The sequence below is a fragment of the Macaca fascicularis genome, chromosome 4, assembly GCF_037993035.2.
Source record: "Macaca fascicularis isolate 582-1 chromosome 4, T2T-MFA8v1.1".
NCBI lineage: Eukaryota > Metazoa > Chordata > Mammalia > Primates > Cercopithecidae > Macaca > Macaca fascicularis.
The window spans coordinates 62539022-62556979 of record NC_088378.1 but is presented as its reverse complement, the minus strand read 5'-3'; the positions used below and the strand labels follow the sequence as shown (position 1 = coordinate 62556979).

Below are 17958 nucleotides of genomic sequence, written 5' to 3'. Positions count from 1 at the left end.
TTGACCAAAGGAAGTATGACATCAACACCATCTCATTTCCATATCCTGCAGATTGGGAAGGAGACTTCTAATGGGATATTCATGATGCCAATATTTTACTAAACAAATACTTGGAATTCACAAATTTCCTTTATGGAAACTCATCTATAGTGAGTGGTTTTATTGCTTGTATATTTAATTCATTTACTCAACAAATATATATTGAACTACATATACAGAGCATGACATATACAGTCCCCTGTATACAGAGACTGGGGACACAGCAACAAATAAGTGAACAAGGCTAGACACAGTGGCTGTCTTCAGGTAGGATATATTATACTGGAGAGTCAGATGTTAAAGAACCAATTGCAAAATTAATCATTCACTACAATGATGAAAACTTCTATGAATAAAAAATAAGGTAATGTGAGAGGCTATAAAAGGTGATTGATCTCTCCTAAGGATCAGGGAAGGTTTTCTTGATGAAGTGACCTTCTGTCAGAGAGTTGGGAAAATTAGATGGTATAAGCCATCCTAGGTGGGGACTGTTGAGAAAAAGCATGCACCAAGCCCCTGAAATGGAAATAAATGTGTTTGAGGGCTTAAAAAAAAAAAAAAAAAGACATTGAGTAAGGGAGATGGAGAGAAACAGATATGGAAACACCCCAAGGAAGGGCTGGAGATGAGGTAGTGGTCAGATGGTGCAAAGCCTCACTTGTAGGAGGTTTTCACAATTTTGATCTTTATTGAACGACAAATGACCATTGTAGGGATTTAAGGAAAGAGGTAAATAGTCAGATGTGCACTGAAAAGAAATCACTGGGCCTGAGAGAAGGCTGGGACATCAGCTAGGATATTCTTGCAGTGGTCCAAGAGGGAGGTGCTGATGGCTTGGACTAGGATGATGGCAATAGGTGTGGACAGAGAGGACTTAAGGGATAGTTAGGAATTAAGCAGGTAAAGTGCATACAAAAGAAAGACTCTGAGTTGAGATGGAGCTCCCTGGGTGCTGCTGCAGCCATCCAAACCACAGTGGAGCAGGCAGAACCCCTGCCCTCCTGAGCAGGGCTGCAGCCACCCAAGCTATACCTACAGATCTGAGTCTCCCTGTGCTCTTGGGGGGCCAGGAGCAGGCAGGAGCCCTGCCCTCCCGGGTGCAGCTACAGCCACCCAAACTGTAGCTACAGACCCAGGCCTCCCACTCCAAAGAGTAGTCAGGACCTACCCACCCCAGACTCAGGCATCACTGCACTCTTGGGGGCCTGAGAAGGCCCCTGCTGTCCTTGCAGGCTCAGGGGTGCCTGCTCTTGCTGCCTGGCTTCTCCCTTCCCTCAGTGCCTGCTCTGATGGGAGCAAAGTCCCCACAAGCCCAGGCAGCATGGACAGCAGCAGGAGGCAGACAGATTCCAGGGCGGAAGGGGGAGGTCCCTGGTGAGGCTCACCTTCAGGCTGGGGAGGGCCTGAAGACTGGGGGCCGGGCTGCCAGTCTCACCAACTGGAGTGGGAACTTGTGGTGCCTTTTCTGGGCCCTCCCATGGCCACCCATGGACCAATCTGTGTGCATTTCCTCACCTCTGAGGCCGTAAAAGCCCGAAGATGAGCCAGAGCTGAGCAGATATCCCGACAACCAGTTGCAGGGAGTAGCTACCCTCTGCTGAGAGCTTCAGGACCTGCAGAGACATTGGGACTAGCAGCTACAGAGAGCAGCGACCCACTTGAGGGCCTCCTCTCTGCTGAAAGCTGAACACTCCATGGGACGACCTGCTTGTGGAGAGGAACTACCCACTATGGGTCTTCTCTGAGCTGTTCTAACACTCAATAAAGCTCCTCTTCATCTTGCTCCCTTCTACTTGTCTGTGTACCTCATTATTCCTGGATGCGGGACAAGAACTTGGGCAAAGGTGCCACCGGCCACAGAAGTTTCTGGCCAGAAGAGCAACAACCCAAAGATCCTGTAACATTTTGATATCCCAACATGTGAGAGTATTCTTTTCAACACACCTCCACCTCCAGCCAAATTGGCTTCCATCACTTAATTTTTTCCAATCTTGAAGATTAAAAATTGAATCATGATATTTTATTTTGCATTTATTTTATTACTAATGAGATGAAGCATTAGTTATTTGCATTTTATTTTTTCAATTTTCCTTTATTTGTTCTTCTATTAGTTTGCTTATTATCTTCTTTGTGACATGTAAGAACTCTATTTTATGGTTCTTATGTATTAAATGTATATTTCAGATATTTTTATCAGCTTGTGACTTGATTTTTTAAATTTAGGTTTTAGTGTTTTTTTAAGAAATAAGTTAAAATTAAGTAATTAAATTTATCAGTCTTTTTATTATGGTTTCTCTCTTTTACATTTTACCAATAAATGTCTTATTAATATCTACATAATATAAACATAGCATTTTTGATATGAAAAGGAGTTCCCATTACTCAGAATTTGGGAACCTCCACTGGTTTAAGAAACAAACAGGTCATGAATGTGTACTTGTCATGTCACTGGGAAGAAGTTGAAAAGCTGTCTGCTTTGGGGAGAGTTTCAGTGGCTTGTGGATCTTTAACACGTTTCTTTCTTGTCAAAGTTGAAAACATGAGGATTTCATTTGCTTTTCTTGAAACCACAGAGTGTCTTGTTTTTCAGGCAACCCACTACAAAGTGCCAACATCAAAAGGAGCCCATCTTGGTATTAAAGTTTGGGACTTCAGAGGCACGGGAGTTAGCTGTGTTTTCAAAGTTGGAAAATAGTGATGGGCCACATTTTCACATCTTAGTTGCATTGTTTGTCACGAAGAGGAAAAGATTTCCACTTCTCAAAATGTGTGTGTGTGTATATATATATATATATTAGAGAGAGCAAGCAATATTAAGTGTTTAAATCATGTACATGTCTTGTTGAACACTTGAAAAGAATATTGACAAATGTATAAATGAAATTCTGGCTTATCTTATGAACTCAACTTTAAACAGTTGGCTTATTGAGTTCTGAAATAAAAAGCTATTTATTTATTTATTCATTAAAAAAATGTTTAAGAGACAGGATCTTGTTCTGTCACTTAGGCTGGAGTGCAGTGCTGCCATTATAGCTCACCGTAACCCTGAACCCCCGGGTTCAAGCAATCCTCCCACATCAGCCTCCTGAGCAGCTGGGACTACAGGTGTGTGCCGCTATAACTGGCTATGTTTTTTTTTTTTTTTTCTTTTAGGGACAGGGTCAACCTATGTTGTTCAGGCTGGTCTTGAACTACTGACCTCAAGCAATCATCCTGCCTTGGCCTCCCAAAGCTCTGGGACTAGAGGCATGAGTCACCATGCCTGACCGAAAGGCTATTTAATGAATTACTTTTATTGTAAAATTGATTAATCACAATAGAATTATTTTCTCTCCCCACTCAAAGAGATATGTTTTTCTGAACACGTTAATCTCACATTTAACTGAAAGTATTTTTTCTCTTCTAGCTTTTGTTTCTACTAAGATGACATCATACATGGCTATTGATGGCAGTGCTCTTGTAAGTATCCTTTGGAATACCCCAGGCTTTAGATATTGTCAATTTGATGAATGAGTAAAATAATAGGTTGATTTCAAGTTTGGCCAGCAATTTATTGTCCTCAATTTCATTAGCCACGGTAGAACCAAAGACCCTGTTGCTAGGTTTAAAGGGTCTTATGGTCACCAAGCATTTAAGACCTCTAGATTTTTACTTTTAAAGTTTAAGCTGCATACCATGGTTTTAATATACTGTACATAAATTATATTTTAAGAAGATGCTAGCTATGGTACTGGTGTAACCTCTCATGCAAACTCTATAGGAAAAATTCTGTTAATAATTTCACTGAAATTGGGCTGGGCACAGTGGCTCATGCCTGTAATCTCAGCACTTTGGGAGGCCGAGGCGGGCAGATCACAAGGTCAGGAGTTTGAGACCAGCCTGGCCAACATGGTGAAACCCCGCTTCTACTAAAAATACGAAAATTAGCTGGGTGTGGTGGCGTGTGCCTGTAATCCCAGCTACTGAGGAGGCTGAGGCAGGAGAATCACTTGAACCTGGGAAGTGGAGGTTGCAATGAGCCGAGATCACGCCACTGCACTCCAGCCTAGGCGACACAGCAAGACTCTCCCTCAAAAAAATAAAAATAATTTCACTGAAATCATGGGTATCTTTTAAAACAATTTTATAGTCATATGTTTGCCTAAGATGGATCAGTGAATTGAGCAAGTATATAATTCTATTAGACAAGGAAACTTACGCAGGGAAAAATTAGGACGTTGATGTCAGTAACATGGCATTTCTAATAGAAGGGACTGTGGGGAGTGGTGTGGGATTGTACGGTGTACTTCTTTTGGCAAATCTAATGACCTCATGATGGATGTATAGGACAGAGTTTTAGGAGCAGAGCTGAAAGCAGAATCAGAAGTGGCATGTTGGGAGGATAAAGTATAGACTTTCTGCCATATCTGGAATGTGGACTGTGGTTTCTTGATGCAAATTAGAAAATAGATGTCAAGGGAGTTTGTGGTAACAGGGATGAAGAAACTGAGTTAACTAGACAGTTCCTGAAAGGGACACCTTAGTAAAATGCAGGGCGGCTGATACATCCTTTGCTTGACTTGCTTACAACGTCATATCCCAGAAATTGAAAAAGCAATGAAAACACTTTAATTCTGGTGGTAATTCTAATTAAGGAGAAAACTTGTTAGATATGAAAAAAATGCAGGAAACTTTGAAATACCAGACTGCAGAAATTAAAAATGAAAACACAAATTATAAGAAGTTATATATTGGCCGGGTGCGATAGTTCATGCCTGTAATCCTAGCACTTTGGGAGGCTGAGGTGGGTGGATCACTTGAGGTCAGGAGGTTGAGACCAGCTTGGCCAACATAGTGAAACCCCGTCTCTACTAAAAATACAAAAATTAGCTGAGCATGGTGGTGCACATCTGCAGTCCCAGCTACCTGGGAGGCTGAGGCGAAAGGATCGCTTGAATCAAAAATAAAATAAAATAATGATGCTGGGCCTTTACCTCACACCAGATATAAAAATTAACTCAACTGGGAGGATGGCCTCACCAGCACACATGCAGGCCAGAATCATGAATGGGGAGTGGCCAATAAGGGATAAGGTGTTTCTTTAAAAAAAAAAGAAGTTGGCTGGGGCGCGGTGGCGGACGCCTATAATCCCAGCACTTTGGGAGGCCAAGGTGGGCGGGTCACGAGGTCAGGAGATCAAGACCATCCTGGCTAACATGATGAAACCCTTTCTCTACTAAAAATACAAAAAATTAGCCGGGTGTGGTGGCGGGTGCCTGTAGTCCCAGCTACTCGGAAGGCTGAGGCAGGAGAATGGCGTGAACCCGGGAGGCGGAGCTTGCAGTGAGCCGAGATGGTGCCACTGCACTCCAGCCTGGGCGACAGAGCGAGACTCTGTCTCAAAAAATAAATAAATAAATAAAAAAGAAGTCATGCATTGTAGGATATTTGCCATCTAAAGCTTGGAGAAAAGGAAGGTGTGATCCAATGGGCGTGGATGGATGGGTGTTTTTTGATAATAGAAATGTGAATAATTACAAGGAACATAAATAAGAGGAACAAATAAGAGAATCAATGTGGTTGCGGTAGGAGGCTTTGGCTAGGAGTTGATATAAAGACTTGTTTACAGGATGCTGAAAGGGAGTCCTGTGGTCAAGATTTAATGCAAATGGACATCGCAGATCTATAAAAATAGAGTAAGGAAGTTGAAGTTCAGAGTAACAAAAATGAAAATTTTTAAATCGGAAAAAAATCCATTTTAAGATTATAAGCCGGGCATGGTGGCTCATGCCTGTAACCCCAGCACTTTGGGAGGCTGAGGCAGGTGGATCACGAGGTCAGGATATGCAGACCATCTTGGCCAACATGGTGAAACACTGTCTCTACTAAAATACAAAAATTAGCTGGGCTTGGTGGCCTGTACCTGTGGGGAATTGCTTGAACCTGGGAGCTGGAGGTTGCAGTGAGCTGAGATCACACCACTGCACTCCAGCCTGGTGACAGAGCAAGACTCTGTCTCAAAATAAATAAATAAATAAATAAATAAATAAATAAATAAATAAAAGATTATAAACATGTGTGTATGTACTATTTGGAACAAAGACATAAAAAAGAAAGGATTAGGATTCTTGTACCCTTGGGAAAGGTAATGCAATGTTTAATTCTTATATTGCTCCTCCTTTCCCACTGGAAGGATGTAATCTTCCAACTGGAGGAAGTTCATCTTATATGTTTAAGAAGAACTAGAAATCAAGGTAGTAAGAGAGCATTTAAATGCTTTGAAAAATTTATTCCTTCATTGGAACATTCACTTAATATTACTTACCCTTACCTATCCTGATTCTATCATGCATCAGGCACTGTACCAGGAAGAGTAGGAACTGGAGATTTAATTGGCTTTGGACAAGTTAAAGTCTCTACATCAAGTATAACCCTGGGTACTGGAATAAGATCACAGTTGTGATTACCAAAGGACTAACATATCATCCATGTAATTTCCGACCTAGAGCCATTACCACTATAAATAGGTAACCTGTTTCCCTTGGTCTTGTGTACAAATGAATTCTATTCTTATTAGTGGGAACTCTGGCTATTTATGGATCTTTCTCATTTCATGAGCCATCTCCACTCCTAGAGTCAATCAGCCAGCTCTCCTCGTGTGTCTATTTTTCCGTTATTTTTATCTCACAGCCGTCAGTGTCTGGGTGCACTGCTGAACATTTCTTTTAAGCATTTCTTCCAGCAGCTTTTCAGTGGTTACCCTACTTTATCTTTCCGTTCAGAAAATTAGTTCAATTTTCTGCTGTCATTTCTTCTCTAAGTAAAATGTAGCACAGGAGACCTATTTTTATGCTAGGTAGTTTCAGTAGGTTTGACACCTTTGACCTAATCACATCTTGAATTACACTTCATTTCCACTAAACTAACACTTATCGAGTTATATGAGTTGAGCAAACTGCTTGGTGCTGGGGTATAAAGATGAGGAGCATACCATCTTGTTGGGGGTAGGAGGAAGGAATATGCCTTCAAGGTCCTTTCGTTGATCCTAGCCTGCTAGTTTTCACTGAGGCTGGTACGGTACATGGTGCTAAGAAAACTGCTCAGAATTCACACCTAAATTTGAAGTGCTATTTGAAATTTTATCATGTGTATGCCAAATAGCATTGTCCCATTTTGCTAAGCTGAGTTGTTACCTGATAGTATTCTTTTCTCTCTTCTAAATGGAACAATGGGGTTTTCAAAGCTAAAGTTTCATGTAGATCCAAAAGTATCAATCCGCCAATTTCTATTGGTTCAATTTCTTAAATATTTCCCCATTTTCACAGCCACAGCTGTTGCCCTCTTCCCCTGGGCTTTTGCCTGTGGCCCTGTGTCCCTCCAATCCACTTGCCACATGACAACCAGAGTGAATTTTTCTTAAATGGAAGTCTGATTATGCCACTTGCCTGCTTACATTGGTTCAATGTCCCATTGTCCTTTGGATAAACTTCATACTTTAAGGCCGGGAGAAGTGGCTCATGCCTGTAATCCCAGCACTTCGGAAGGCTGAGGTGGGAAGATTACTGAGGCCAGGAGTTCGAGACCAGCCCTGGGCAACATAGGGAGACCCCATCTTTACAAAAAAAGTAGCCAAGTGTATTGCCTCATGTCTGTAGTCCCAGTTACTTGGGAGGCTGAGGTGGGTGGATTGTTTGGGCCCCAGAGATCGAGGCTGCAGTGATCCACTGCACTCCAGTCTTGGCTACAGAGCAAGATCCTGTCTCAACACACACACACACACACACACACACACACACACACACACATGCCTTTAGAATCTGGCTCATTGTGTGTTGGGAATCTTCAATATAGTTACCAGATATGGTACTACCCCCGAACTTCTCTAAGAACTGGTTTATGTAGTCCTTGATATTGATAAAGTTTCCTTGAATCACACTATGGTGATAACCAACTGTTATGCCCGAAATCATGATTGTTTAGTTTTCTTTTAAGATCAGTTTCTCATTGAAATAAATAAATAAATGAATAAATAATACTGGCATATATGAATCTTCAAGGCTTGATTATAAAGTTCTCTTGTCGGCCCGGCGCGGTGGCTCACGCCTGTAATCCCAGCACTTTGGGAGGCCGAGACAGGCGGATCACGAGGTCAGGAGATTGAGACCATCCTGGTCAACATGGTGAAACCCCGTCTCTACTAAAAATATAAAAATTAGCCGGTTGTGGTGGCGGGTGCCTGTAATCCGAGCTCCTCAGGAGGCTGAGGCAGGAGAATCGCTTGAACTCAGGAGGTGGAGGTTGCAGTGAGCTGAGATGGCGCCACTGCACTCTAGCCTGGGCGATAGAGCGAGACTCCGTCTCAAAAAAAAAAAAAAAAGTTCTCCGGTCCTAGATAGATATTAGCAACACTATTCAACTAAAGAAGGAAAACAGTCTTAGTTTAAGGATCACAGGGCTCACAGGGAATGAGGCAGATACTCTCTTTTACCGCTATACATAGTTCCTGTACCCAAAGCTCCTAAAAAGGTTTCCCTGAAACAAAAAATTATGTGTATAAATCATGGATATTTCACTCAGTTTTCTTGCTGACAAGGAAACGATCAGTGGATGTGGATGCATGTTTATGTCTGCTACTGTGGTTATTTACTCTTGCCTGGACTCTCACCTGTGGGATGATCTGTCTAACAGCAAACTGGTACTTGCTGTGTTTGCTTCACAAGACAGCTCTGCATTTGTCACTCACAAAGCGTCGGTCTTTATGTGGCTATGTGTAGTCAATAGCCCGGACACGATTTCTGCCTGCACGAAGCATGCATGTCTCACCGCTCACTCCATCTCCGTGCTCGTCGTGTGAACTTCAGGGAGAAGAAGCGAAGAGTTTTTTCTTCACGTTTCTGGTCAATTAAAAAAAGCTGAAACTTTGCAGTTTGCTTTCAGGCTACATCAACATAACCCTATGTTGAAATAAGGGGCCAAAGCTGCTCTTCACGCGGGTCAAACACAGGAGACTTGAACATATTTCCTGTCACAAGGACTTAGGTGGGAAGGGCATGAGAGCTCTTTGGGGAATAGATTATTGGTAGGGGTGGGAGGGGCTCATTAACTAGAAAACTTCTGTCCTCACATGCCACCCCTGCCCTATGCATTCTATATTTCTTTTTTCTTTTCTTTTCTTTTTCTTTTTCTTTTTTTTTTTTTAGATGGAGTTTGGCTCTTATTGCCCAGGCTGGAGTGCAATGGGGTGATCTCGGTTCACCATAACCTTTGGGGCTCAAGCAATTTTCCTGCCTCAGCCTCCCTAGTAGCTGGGATTACAGGCATGCACCACCATGCCTGGCTAATTTTGTATTTTTAGTAGGGACAGGGTGTCTCCGTGTTGGTCAGGCTGGTCTCAAACTCCTGACCTCAGGTGATCCGCCCACCTTGGCTTCCCAAGGTGTTGGGATTACAGGTGTAAGCCACCGCGTCTGGCCTGCAGTCTATATTTCTTTGGTTCCAGATTCTCAGTATTTGGAGGGTTTGTTGAAAGAAGATGAGGGAGAAAGGTATTGTGCATTTTAAAGAAATAATCTTTTAGTAGAACTAGAGATTTGTTCAGCAGAAGTCCATTTTACCTTCAAGAAAATACCAAGAGTCAACTCTTCCTGTGAATTCAAGTTTAATGTCAATCAATCCTATGTGGTTTTCTCTATGGATGTGCCTCTTTGGGAGTGAGAAAGGTATTTGGAGAAACTTTTGTTTTGCTTAACTTTGCTGATATTATTTACTAGCCAAGGTATTTTGCAACTCTGATTAATCGAGCAGTAGATGGCTTTGCAGACATCTGTCAAAGTTCCACTATCTGCCACGCACCTAGGAAGTCATCATGCTTACTAAAGGCATCATAGGAAGGAAAAATTGATATAAGACCATAAATCTTTTGTTAAATTTTTTTTGAGTGCCTACTTTGTGTCAGTCACTGGGCTAGGTACTAGATTTTGAGCACATGGCATGTTCAAGAACATCAATTCTGTCTTGAATTCTTGGCTAGTCATTGATGCATTTTAAGCAGAGTTGTAGTTGTTCAGTGGTGTGTTGAATGGGTTTTGAGGATCTAGACTGCAGACGGGGAGTCCAGGAATGAGATGGTTGGTCATTGTTTAAGAGAAAACTGATACGAATCTGACTAAGGCAGCAATAGTGGAGATAGAGAGGGAAGAGAGATTTGATAAATATTAGGAAGAAACTTGGACAGGGGTGGTGCATGAGCAAATGTGTCGGAGAGGGGAAAGGGCAAACCTGAGATTACTCACAGGCTCTGGGTTGGACCATTGGGTAGGCAGTGTTACCACAGTGTGTGTACCATGGTGTCCCACACAGATAAATAAACAGATTGTAATATCAATTGCAGAGGCATAGCAAACGTAGTGAGAACATAGAAGACAGAACAGCAGGAGAATATATAATTAAACAACAGGCTTAGGAGTCTGACTGGCTGGGCCCCATTCTTGGCTTTGCTACTAGCTGTGCGTGATCTGTAGAGAAGTTTCTTAACCACACCAAGCTGAAGTTCCTCATCTGTGAACAGGAGGACAAAAATAGTACCTACCATGAAGATCTTCGGAGATAACATAAATAGCTTATTACAGGGGCTACAAATAAATAACACTGGGTGAATATGAGATTAGTATTAGAACTAACCGCCTTCTAATGTCAGAGAGGGCTTCATATGGAGGTGCCATTTGACCTGGATCTCAGAGGATGAGTAAGCATTAACCAGGAGAAGAATGGGGAGGGAAATACAGTAGTCAAAAGCAAGGAACTGTTAAAGGGCCTGATATTTCTGCAGAATAGAAAAAAGTTATCTGGGTATGGTGGCTCACACCTATAATCCCAGCACTTTGGAAGACCTAGGTGAGAGGATCACTTGAGGTCAGGAGTTTGAGACTAGCGTGGGCCACATGGCAAGACTCCATCTCTACCAAAAAATAAAAAATTAGCCAGGTGCCCTGGTGTGTGCCTGTAGTCCCAATTGCTACTTGGGAGGCTGTGGTGGGAGGATTGCTTGAGCCTGGGAGCTTGAGGCTGCAGTGAGCCACGATCATGTCACTGTACTCCAGCCTGGGTGAAAAAGCAAGACCCTGTCTCAAAAAACAAATAAGCAAAAACAAACAAACAAACAACAACAACAACAAAAACCAAACCAAACCAAAACAAAAAAGCAAAAAGTTTTGGTGGTATATTGAGGCCAGTATGAGAAGAGACTGGTTTGTCATTTGTGGTTTTAAGATGGAATCTTATAAATGAAATAACTGACTTCCATTCAAAGATGGTACACATTTTGACATTCCATTCATCTTCCAACATATAGCAATGATAGACAAAGAAAAACATAGAAAGACAAAAATGGATAGTTAGGCTCAGAAACATGGTAAGCATCTCTATGGACCAGAAATGAAAAATGCAGCGTGACTGAAGCCATGAGTTGGATGGGCACCTGGTCTGGAAGCAGGAAGTAGTTTGCCTCCGCCTGCAGGTTAAGGGATGGGGGTGTAAAAAATGTTCCACTAAATGTGGGGAGAGCTAGGTTCACTCTGTGATGACAATGGAGCTTCCCCACTTGTGAAAGGAGCTAAAGATAAATGGAGGAAACAGTTGCCAAATCACTGCCTGAGATGACACATTTTGCTAGTTGTGGGCCTTGGGAGGAAGGAGATACAGACACAGGCGCCAAACCGGGAACTAAATTTAGTCACCAACTGGATCAGTGACAGAATATACAGATGTTTCTTGACTTACCATGGGGTTATGTCCTAATAAATCTGTAATGAATTGAAAATATCTTAAGTTGAAAATGCACTTAATACACCTAATCTACTGAATATCATAGCTTAGCATAGCTTGCCTTAAACATGTTCAGAACACTTAAATTAGCCCATGATTGGGCAAAATCATCTAACACAAAGCCTATTTTATAATAAAGTGTTGAAAATCCCATGTGAAGGTATCATACCAGGTATTGCTAGCCCAGGAAAATATCAAAATTCAAAATTTGAGGTGCAACTTCTACTGAATGCATATTGCTTTTTCTTTTGTACTATCATAAAGTCATTGTAAGTCAAACTATCCATCATAAGTTGGGGACCATCTGTGCAAGATTCTCTGTGATTAAACTAGGATATTATTATAGAACTAGTTTTGCAATAAATGGAGGTAACTTCTAAACCACAAAAGAGAGAGCCATAAGCACAGATTGGAAGAGAGAGAGAAAGTGAGTGTGTGTGTGTGTGTGAGAGAGAGAGACAGAGAGAGAGAGAGACAGAGAGAGAGAGAGAGAGAGAGAGACAGAGAGAGAGAGAGAGAGAGACAGAGAGAGAGAGAGAATGCCATATAGACAGACAGTAAGGCAGAGAAAGAGAAGACATAATACTTTTTCACTTGCAATTCTGCAAATTTAAATTCTGTCATAGCCTGGATATTTGTGTCCCTCCTATTCAGTCCTCACAAATTTATACATGGAACCCCTAATCCCCATTGTAATGATTTTAGGAGGTGGAACCTTTGAGAGTTAATTAGGTCATGAGGGCTTTACCCTGATGAATGAGATTTGTGCCCTTATAAGATGAGACCAGAGGCCGGGCGCAGTGGCTCATGCCTGTAATCCCAGCACTTTGGGAGGCCGAGGCGGGTGGATCACAAGGTCAGGAGATCGAGACCATCCTGGCTAACTCGGTGAAACCCCGTCTCTACTGAAAATACAAAAAATTAGCCAGGCATGATGGCGGGCGCCTGTAGTCCCAGCTACTCGGGAGGCCGAGGCAGGAGAATGGTGTGAACCCAGGAGGCGGAGCTTGCAGTGAGCCGAGATCACACCACTGTACTCCAGCCTGGGTGACAGAGTGAGATTCCATCTCAAAAAAAAAAAAAAAAGACCAGAGAGAGATGACTTTTCTCCCTGGCCATGTGAGGATATAATGAGAAAATGGCCATGTGCAAACCAGTAAGAGGGCCCTCACCAGACACCAGCTCTGCCCACATCTTGATGTTGGACTTCCCAGCTTCCAGAACTGTGAGATAAATATTTGTTGTTTAAACCACTCAATCTATGGTACTCTGTTACAGCAGTCCAAACTGACTAAGACAAATCCCAGAACACATTTACAAATAATAATGCTAAGAAAGATAGAATATAGAATAAAAAATTAGAAGATAGCTTCATTTTAAATTAAATAAAAAGTTAAAAGCTCGACAAAATGTTTAAGTACGAGGTTCAAAGAAACTTTTACAATTTTTGAAGAAAAATCAGGCACCAATAATAAACTATCAGTTGGTTTTGAAAAAATTTAGAAATATCAGAAAATATCTTCCTTGCAATAGCTCAATAGATGGCATAAACATTGGATACTTTCAAAAAAGAGTATTAGTAACTTGGAATTAGATTTGAAAAATTGATAGAAGACGTAAGTAGCATAGAGAGATAAAGAGATTAAAAAAGAGCTAAGATATGAAAGAAAAATCACTCATCTCTAACATAAATCTAACAGTAGTCCCAAAAGAAGAGAATGAGGAAAATGGCAGAAAAACACTATTTGAAGACCTTTAAAATTTTCCATGCTTGAAAAAAGATGCAAGCATCAATTAGAGGATTGAGCAGTATAAATAAAGATAAGTCCATAACTAGAAACATTGCAGTAAAGTTACAGTATCTCAAGGATGATGAGAGTGCCTTAAGAGAGTGAAAAGAAAAATCAAGTACAATGAATGATAGACTGATAGCAGAAATCTGATCAATGTGATAGTTGTTAGAAGACCAATGATCAAAATAGTCAAAGTGCCAGGGGCAAAAATAATTTTATACCCACCTCAATTATCGTTCAATTTTGAGGTGAAAATAAAGGCATTACAATATACACGGAGACTGAGAATTTACTACCTATGGATCGTCATTAAAAGGGACTATTCAAAGAGGCACCCTCTTAAACAGAAAAGTGGATCCAATGGGAAGCTATATGATAAATGAAACAAAGATGATCTCAGAAATAGGAAAACTTGTGATTTCTGATTGAGAAATAATAACTTAATCATAATAAATGTATGATTAAGAATAATAATATGCTTAACATTTTTAATGGAAAAATAAATATGTAGACTGCAATAACAAGAGAGTAGTCATTCAAACAGGGGTTACAATATGCTAAGTTATGTTATATTTATGATGAATTTAGAAATACTAAATTAAACATCAGAGAAATTGCATGTGAGAAAGAAAAAAGGGAAAAATAAATGAATGAAACCAAGACCGTGAAATAAAAATGCTGTTAAATGTAAGTAGATTAAATTCACCTATGAAAAGGCACAGATAATCTTGTTATATTAAAAACATCAAAATGTAGTCATATGGTCCTTATAAAAGAAATGGCAAAAACCAGCCAACAATCACACAGAAGTTTGAAAATAAAAGGACGGAAATACTAACAAAGTTGTAACGCCAGCAACAAAAATTAAAGAGAGATACAAAAGATTTGGAAAACAAAATTATCAGTTTTGATTTAGGTTTACATAGAATGTGATTTGATTTGACTGTGTCCCCACCTCATCTGGAATTGTAATCCAGATTGTAATCCCTGCACGTTGAGGGAGGGACTTGGTGGGAGGAGATTGGATTATGGAAGCAGTTTCCCCCATGCTGTTCTCATGATATTGAGTGAATTCTCATGAGATCTAATTGTTTGATTAGTATCTGGTGCTTCCTGCTTCTCTCTCTCTCTCTCCTGTCACCATGTAAGACTTGTCTCTCTTCCCCTTCGCCTTCCACCATGATTGTAACTTTTCTGAGGCTCCCTCAGCCATGCAGAACTGTGAGTCAATTAAACCTCTTTTGTTTATAAATTACCCAGTCTCAGGTAGTATGTTTATAGCAGTGTGAGAATGGACTAATACAGAATGTTTACAAAATTTGATTATGTAATAAGACACAAATAAATGCTAATAATTTCAAGAAATTGGTATCATAAAGATCATATGTTCTGAACAAAATGCAATGAATTTAGAAATTTAAAAAAGTAGTAAAAATTTCCCATATGCTAAGAAACCTATAAATATACATTCCAATGTCTCATTCTAAAGAAATGATTTGGGATGGAAAAACAAGGAGATACAAGTAAAGCAAAATTCACAGTAAATGTATAGCTCTGACTGTTTTATTATAATAAAAGCCAAGAATATAAATAAGATAAACATCACCTTTAGGAGCTGGAAAAAGAATAACAGAGTAAATTTTTTAAAAATTTAAAGAAACAAGGGTAATAAAAGCAGACATTAATGAAAGAGAAAAAAAACAACAAAGAAACAGTAGAAGGAGACATAGGAAAGATTTATGAAATTCTGAGATAGAAGACTAAAACATATTCCTGGTTGTAGAGAGCTAAATTTTATATATTACAGGAGGGTCTGTAAGTAGGACACTTTGGAAGAAATGTGGGAATATCTAAAAAGTTAAAGACGCACATATCCTATGATCATGCAATTCCACTTCCAGACACATACATAGCCCAGAAAGATACCTGCATATATGCACAATGGAAGTTATACAAAATTGTTAATTGTGACATTTTTGTGATAGCATAACACTGTAGATAATTTAAATATGCATCAATAGGTAGAGATAAATAGTGGCATTTTTCTTCACTGCAGCACTGTGCAGCATTGAAAATGAACTAGAGATACATGTATCAATGTGAAAACATTACAGAAACATAATAGTGAAAATTAAATGTCGGTATTAATGTTATTACTTATAGTTTTGTTAAAATATTATATATAGATAGTAAAAGTGCAAGGGAGGCCGGGTGTGGTGGCTCAAGCCTGTAATCCCAGCACTTTGGGAGGCTGAGGAGGATAAATCTCTTGAGCCTATGATTTCAAGACCAGCCTGGGAAACAGAGCGAGGAAAAAAAAAAATGATAATAAGCAAGGAGATGATCAACATCACATTCAGTTAGTGTAATGTGAGGAGAATGAGAGAGAAATGAAAAAGGAAAGGAGTACACAGAGAGATAACAGTATACTTAATTCCCTTAAAAATCATCTCAAAAAGAAAAAAAGCAGAAAGAAATGGATGATCAATGAGTTAGAATATGAATATAATTGAAGCCTTTGATACTGTATTGTTGAAGTGCTTTCTAAGTGTGTATCTGTATCTTACTGCAAGAGAAGGGTTTAAGCACAGAAGCTTGGTTTTGAGGGAGGTCTGTGGCAATCTCTGTCCTTTGGCAGTGTGCCTTCTGTTACTAGCATGACGCCTCTTTTCAGTGAAGATTCTTGAAAGAGTAGTCTGCAACGCTGTCTTTATTTCTTCAATACCCACTCGTCTTTCAACCCACTCGGACTGGTCTTGTAGCCCCACACAATAGTTAAACTGTTTTTTGCCAAATCTCTAGTGAATCTGTCCTTTTTTTTTTTTCTTTTTTTTTCTTTTTTTTTTGAGACGGAGTCTTGCTCTGTCACCCAGGCTGGAGTGCGGTGGCATGATCTCGGCTTACTGCAACCTCTGTCTCCCAGGTTCAAGCAATTCTCCTGCCTCAGTCTCCCGAGTAGCTGGGATTACAGGTGCCCACCACCACACCCGGTTGATTTTTGTATTTTTAGTAGAGATGGGTTTTACCATGTTGGCCAGGCTTGTCTTGAACCCCTGACCTCATGATCTGCCTGCCCCGGCCTCCCAAAGTGCTGGAATTACAGGTGAGAGCCACCGTGCCTGGCCAAGAGGGGCTTGTCCTTTGTTTATTCACACTGACCGTATTGGAAGGTTTGGACCTACCTTTCTCTTGTATTCCTCCCTCTGCTCCGCGACCACCTTCTCTCCTGCCTCTGCTTACTTTTTCTTTGTGAACTGCACAGTCCCCTCGCTTGGCTTCTATTGCTTTTCTGGGGCATGTTGGTTTCCCTTTGGATTCTGATGTTGAGCGTTTGTCATTCTATACACTCTCTGGGTGATCTGACTGAAACATGAGACTTCTACTCTTTATACAGTGATAAGTCACAATTTTATACCTTTATTCCAGATTTTCCTCCCAATCTCTAACCCCTTAAATACAACTGTATACCAAGTGTTTCCACTTAGATGTCTCACATGTTTATCAAACTCAGTATCTTTACTACTGAAACAATATATATATTTCTAACTGTGTTCTCTATGGTGCTAAGTCATTTATTGTAATTGTTGAAGCTAGAATCTCCACGATTTTTCCTGGAACTTTGTTCTTTCCCACTTTCTACCTTGTCTTCCTTCTTCTTCCCTCTTTTCTTGTGCCCTTCTTGCAGCTTCTTATCTCCTCTCCCTTCCTTCCTTCCCTTCTTCCCAGTCCTCCTTTCATTTCTTCTTTTCCTCTTCTAGGTGGAAAGTGCTATGGCATCCGTCTTCCCTACAATCTCTAGTCACTGCTTACCTGCCCTACTTCTTTTTTTTTTTTTTTTTTTTTTGAGACGGAGTCTTGCTCTGTCGCCCAGGCTGGAGTGCAGTGGCGCGATCTCTGCTCACTGCAAGCTCTGCCTCCCGGGTTCACGCCATTCTCCTGCCTCAGCCTCCCAAGTAGCTGGGACTACAGGTGCCCGCCACCACGCCCGGCTAGTTTTTTGTGTTTTTAGTACAGACGGGGTTTCACCATGTTAGCCAGGATGGTCTCGATCTCCTGACCTCGTGATCCACCCGCTTCGGCCTCCGAAAGTGCTGGGATTACAGGCGTGAGCCACTGTGCCCGGCCCCTGCCCTACTTCTTAACAAAACAGCAACAATGCAAACAAATCCCCTACCAGTCTACTCTGCAGAGTTTTATTCTTGAAATAGCTCTTGTGGCTATGAGAGTTCAATGCCAGTACCTTGAAAAGACTCAGAGCAGTGCCTGGCACATGTCAGCATGATATGATTATTAAACTGTATTCACGTTTCTTTTTATATTTCTT

General features: G+C 40.8%; 1 protein-coding gene across 14 annotated transcripts in view; it reads left to right on the top strand.

Annotated features, from left to right (window-relative positions):
* IPCEF1 (interaction protein for cytohesin exchange factors 1) overlaps positions 1–17958 on the top strand; it is a 201867-nt gene that overhangs the window by 91903 nt on the left and 92006 nt on the right. For 12 of the 14 annotated variants that reach the window (XM_045391349.3, XM_015448996.4, XM_074037303.1 and 9 more), the window contains one exon: positions 3446–3498. Coding sequence is in view for 12 of the 14 variants with exons in the window: in XM_015448996.4 (XP_015304482.1) it covers positions 3463–3498 (36 nt within the window). In the remaining 2 variants the exon portion in view is untranslated. Of the gene's footprint in view, positions 1–3020; positions 3145–3445; positions 3499–17958 lie in introns of those variants that run through there. The other 2 variants (XM_074037301.1, XM_074037302.1) reach the window with 2 other exon arrangements.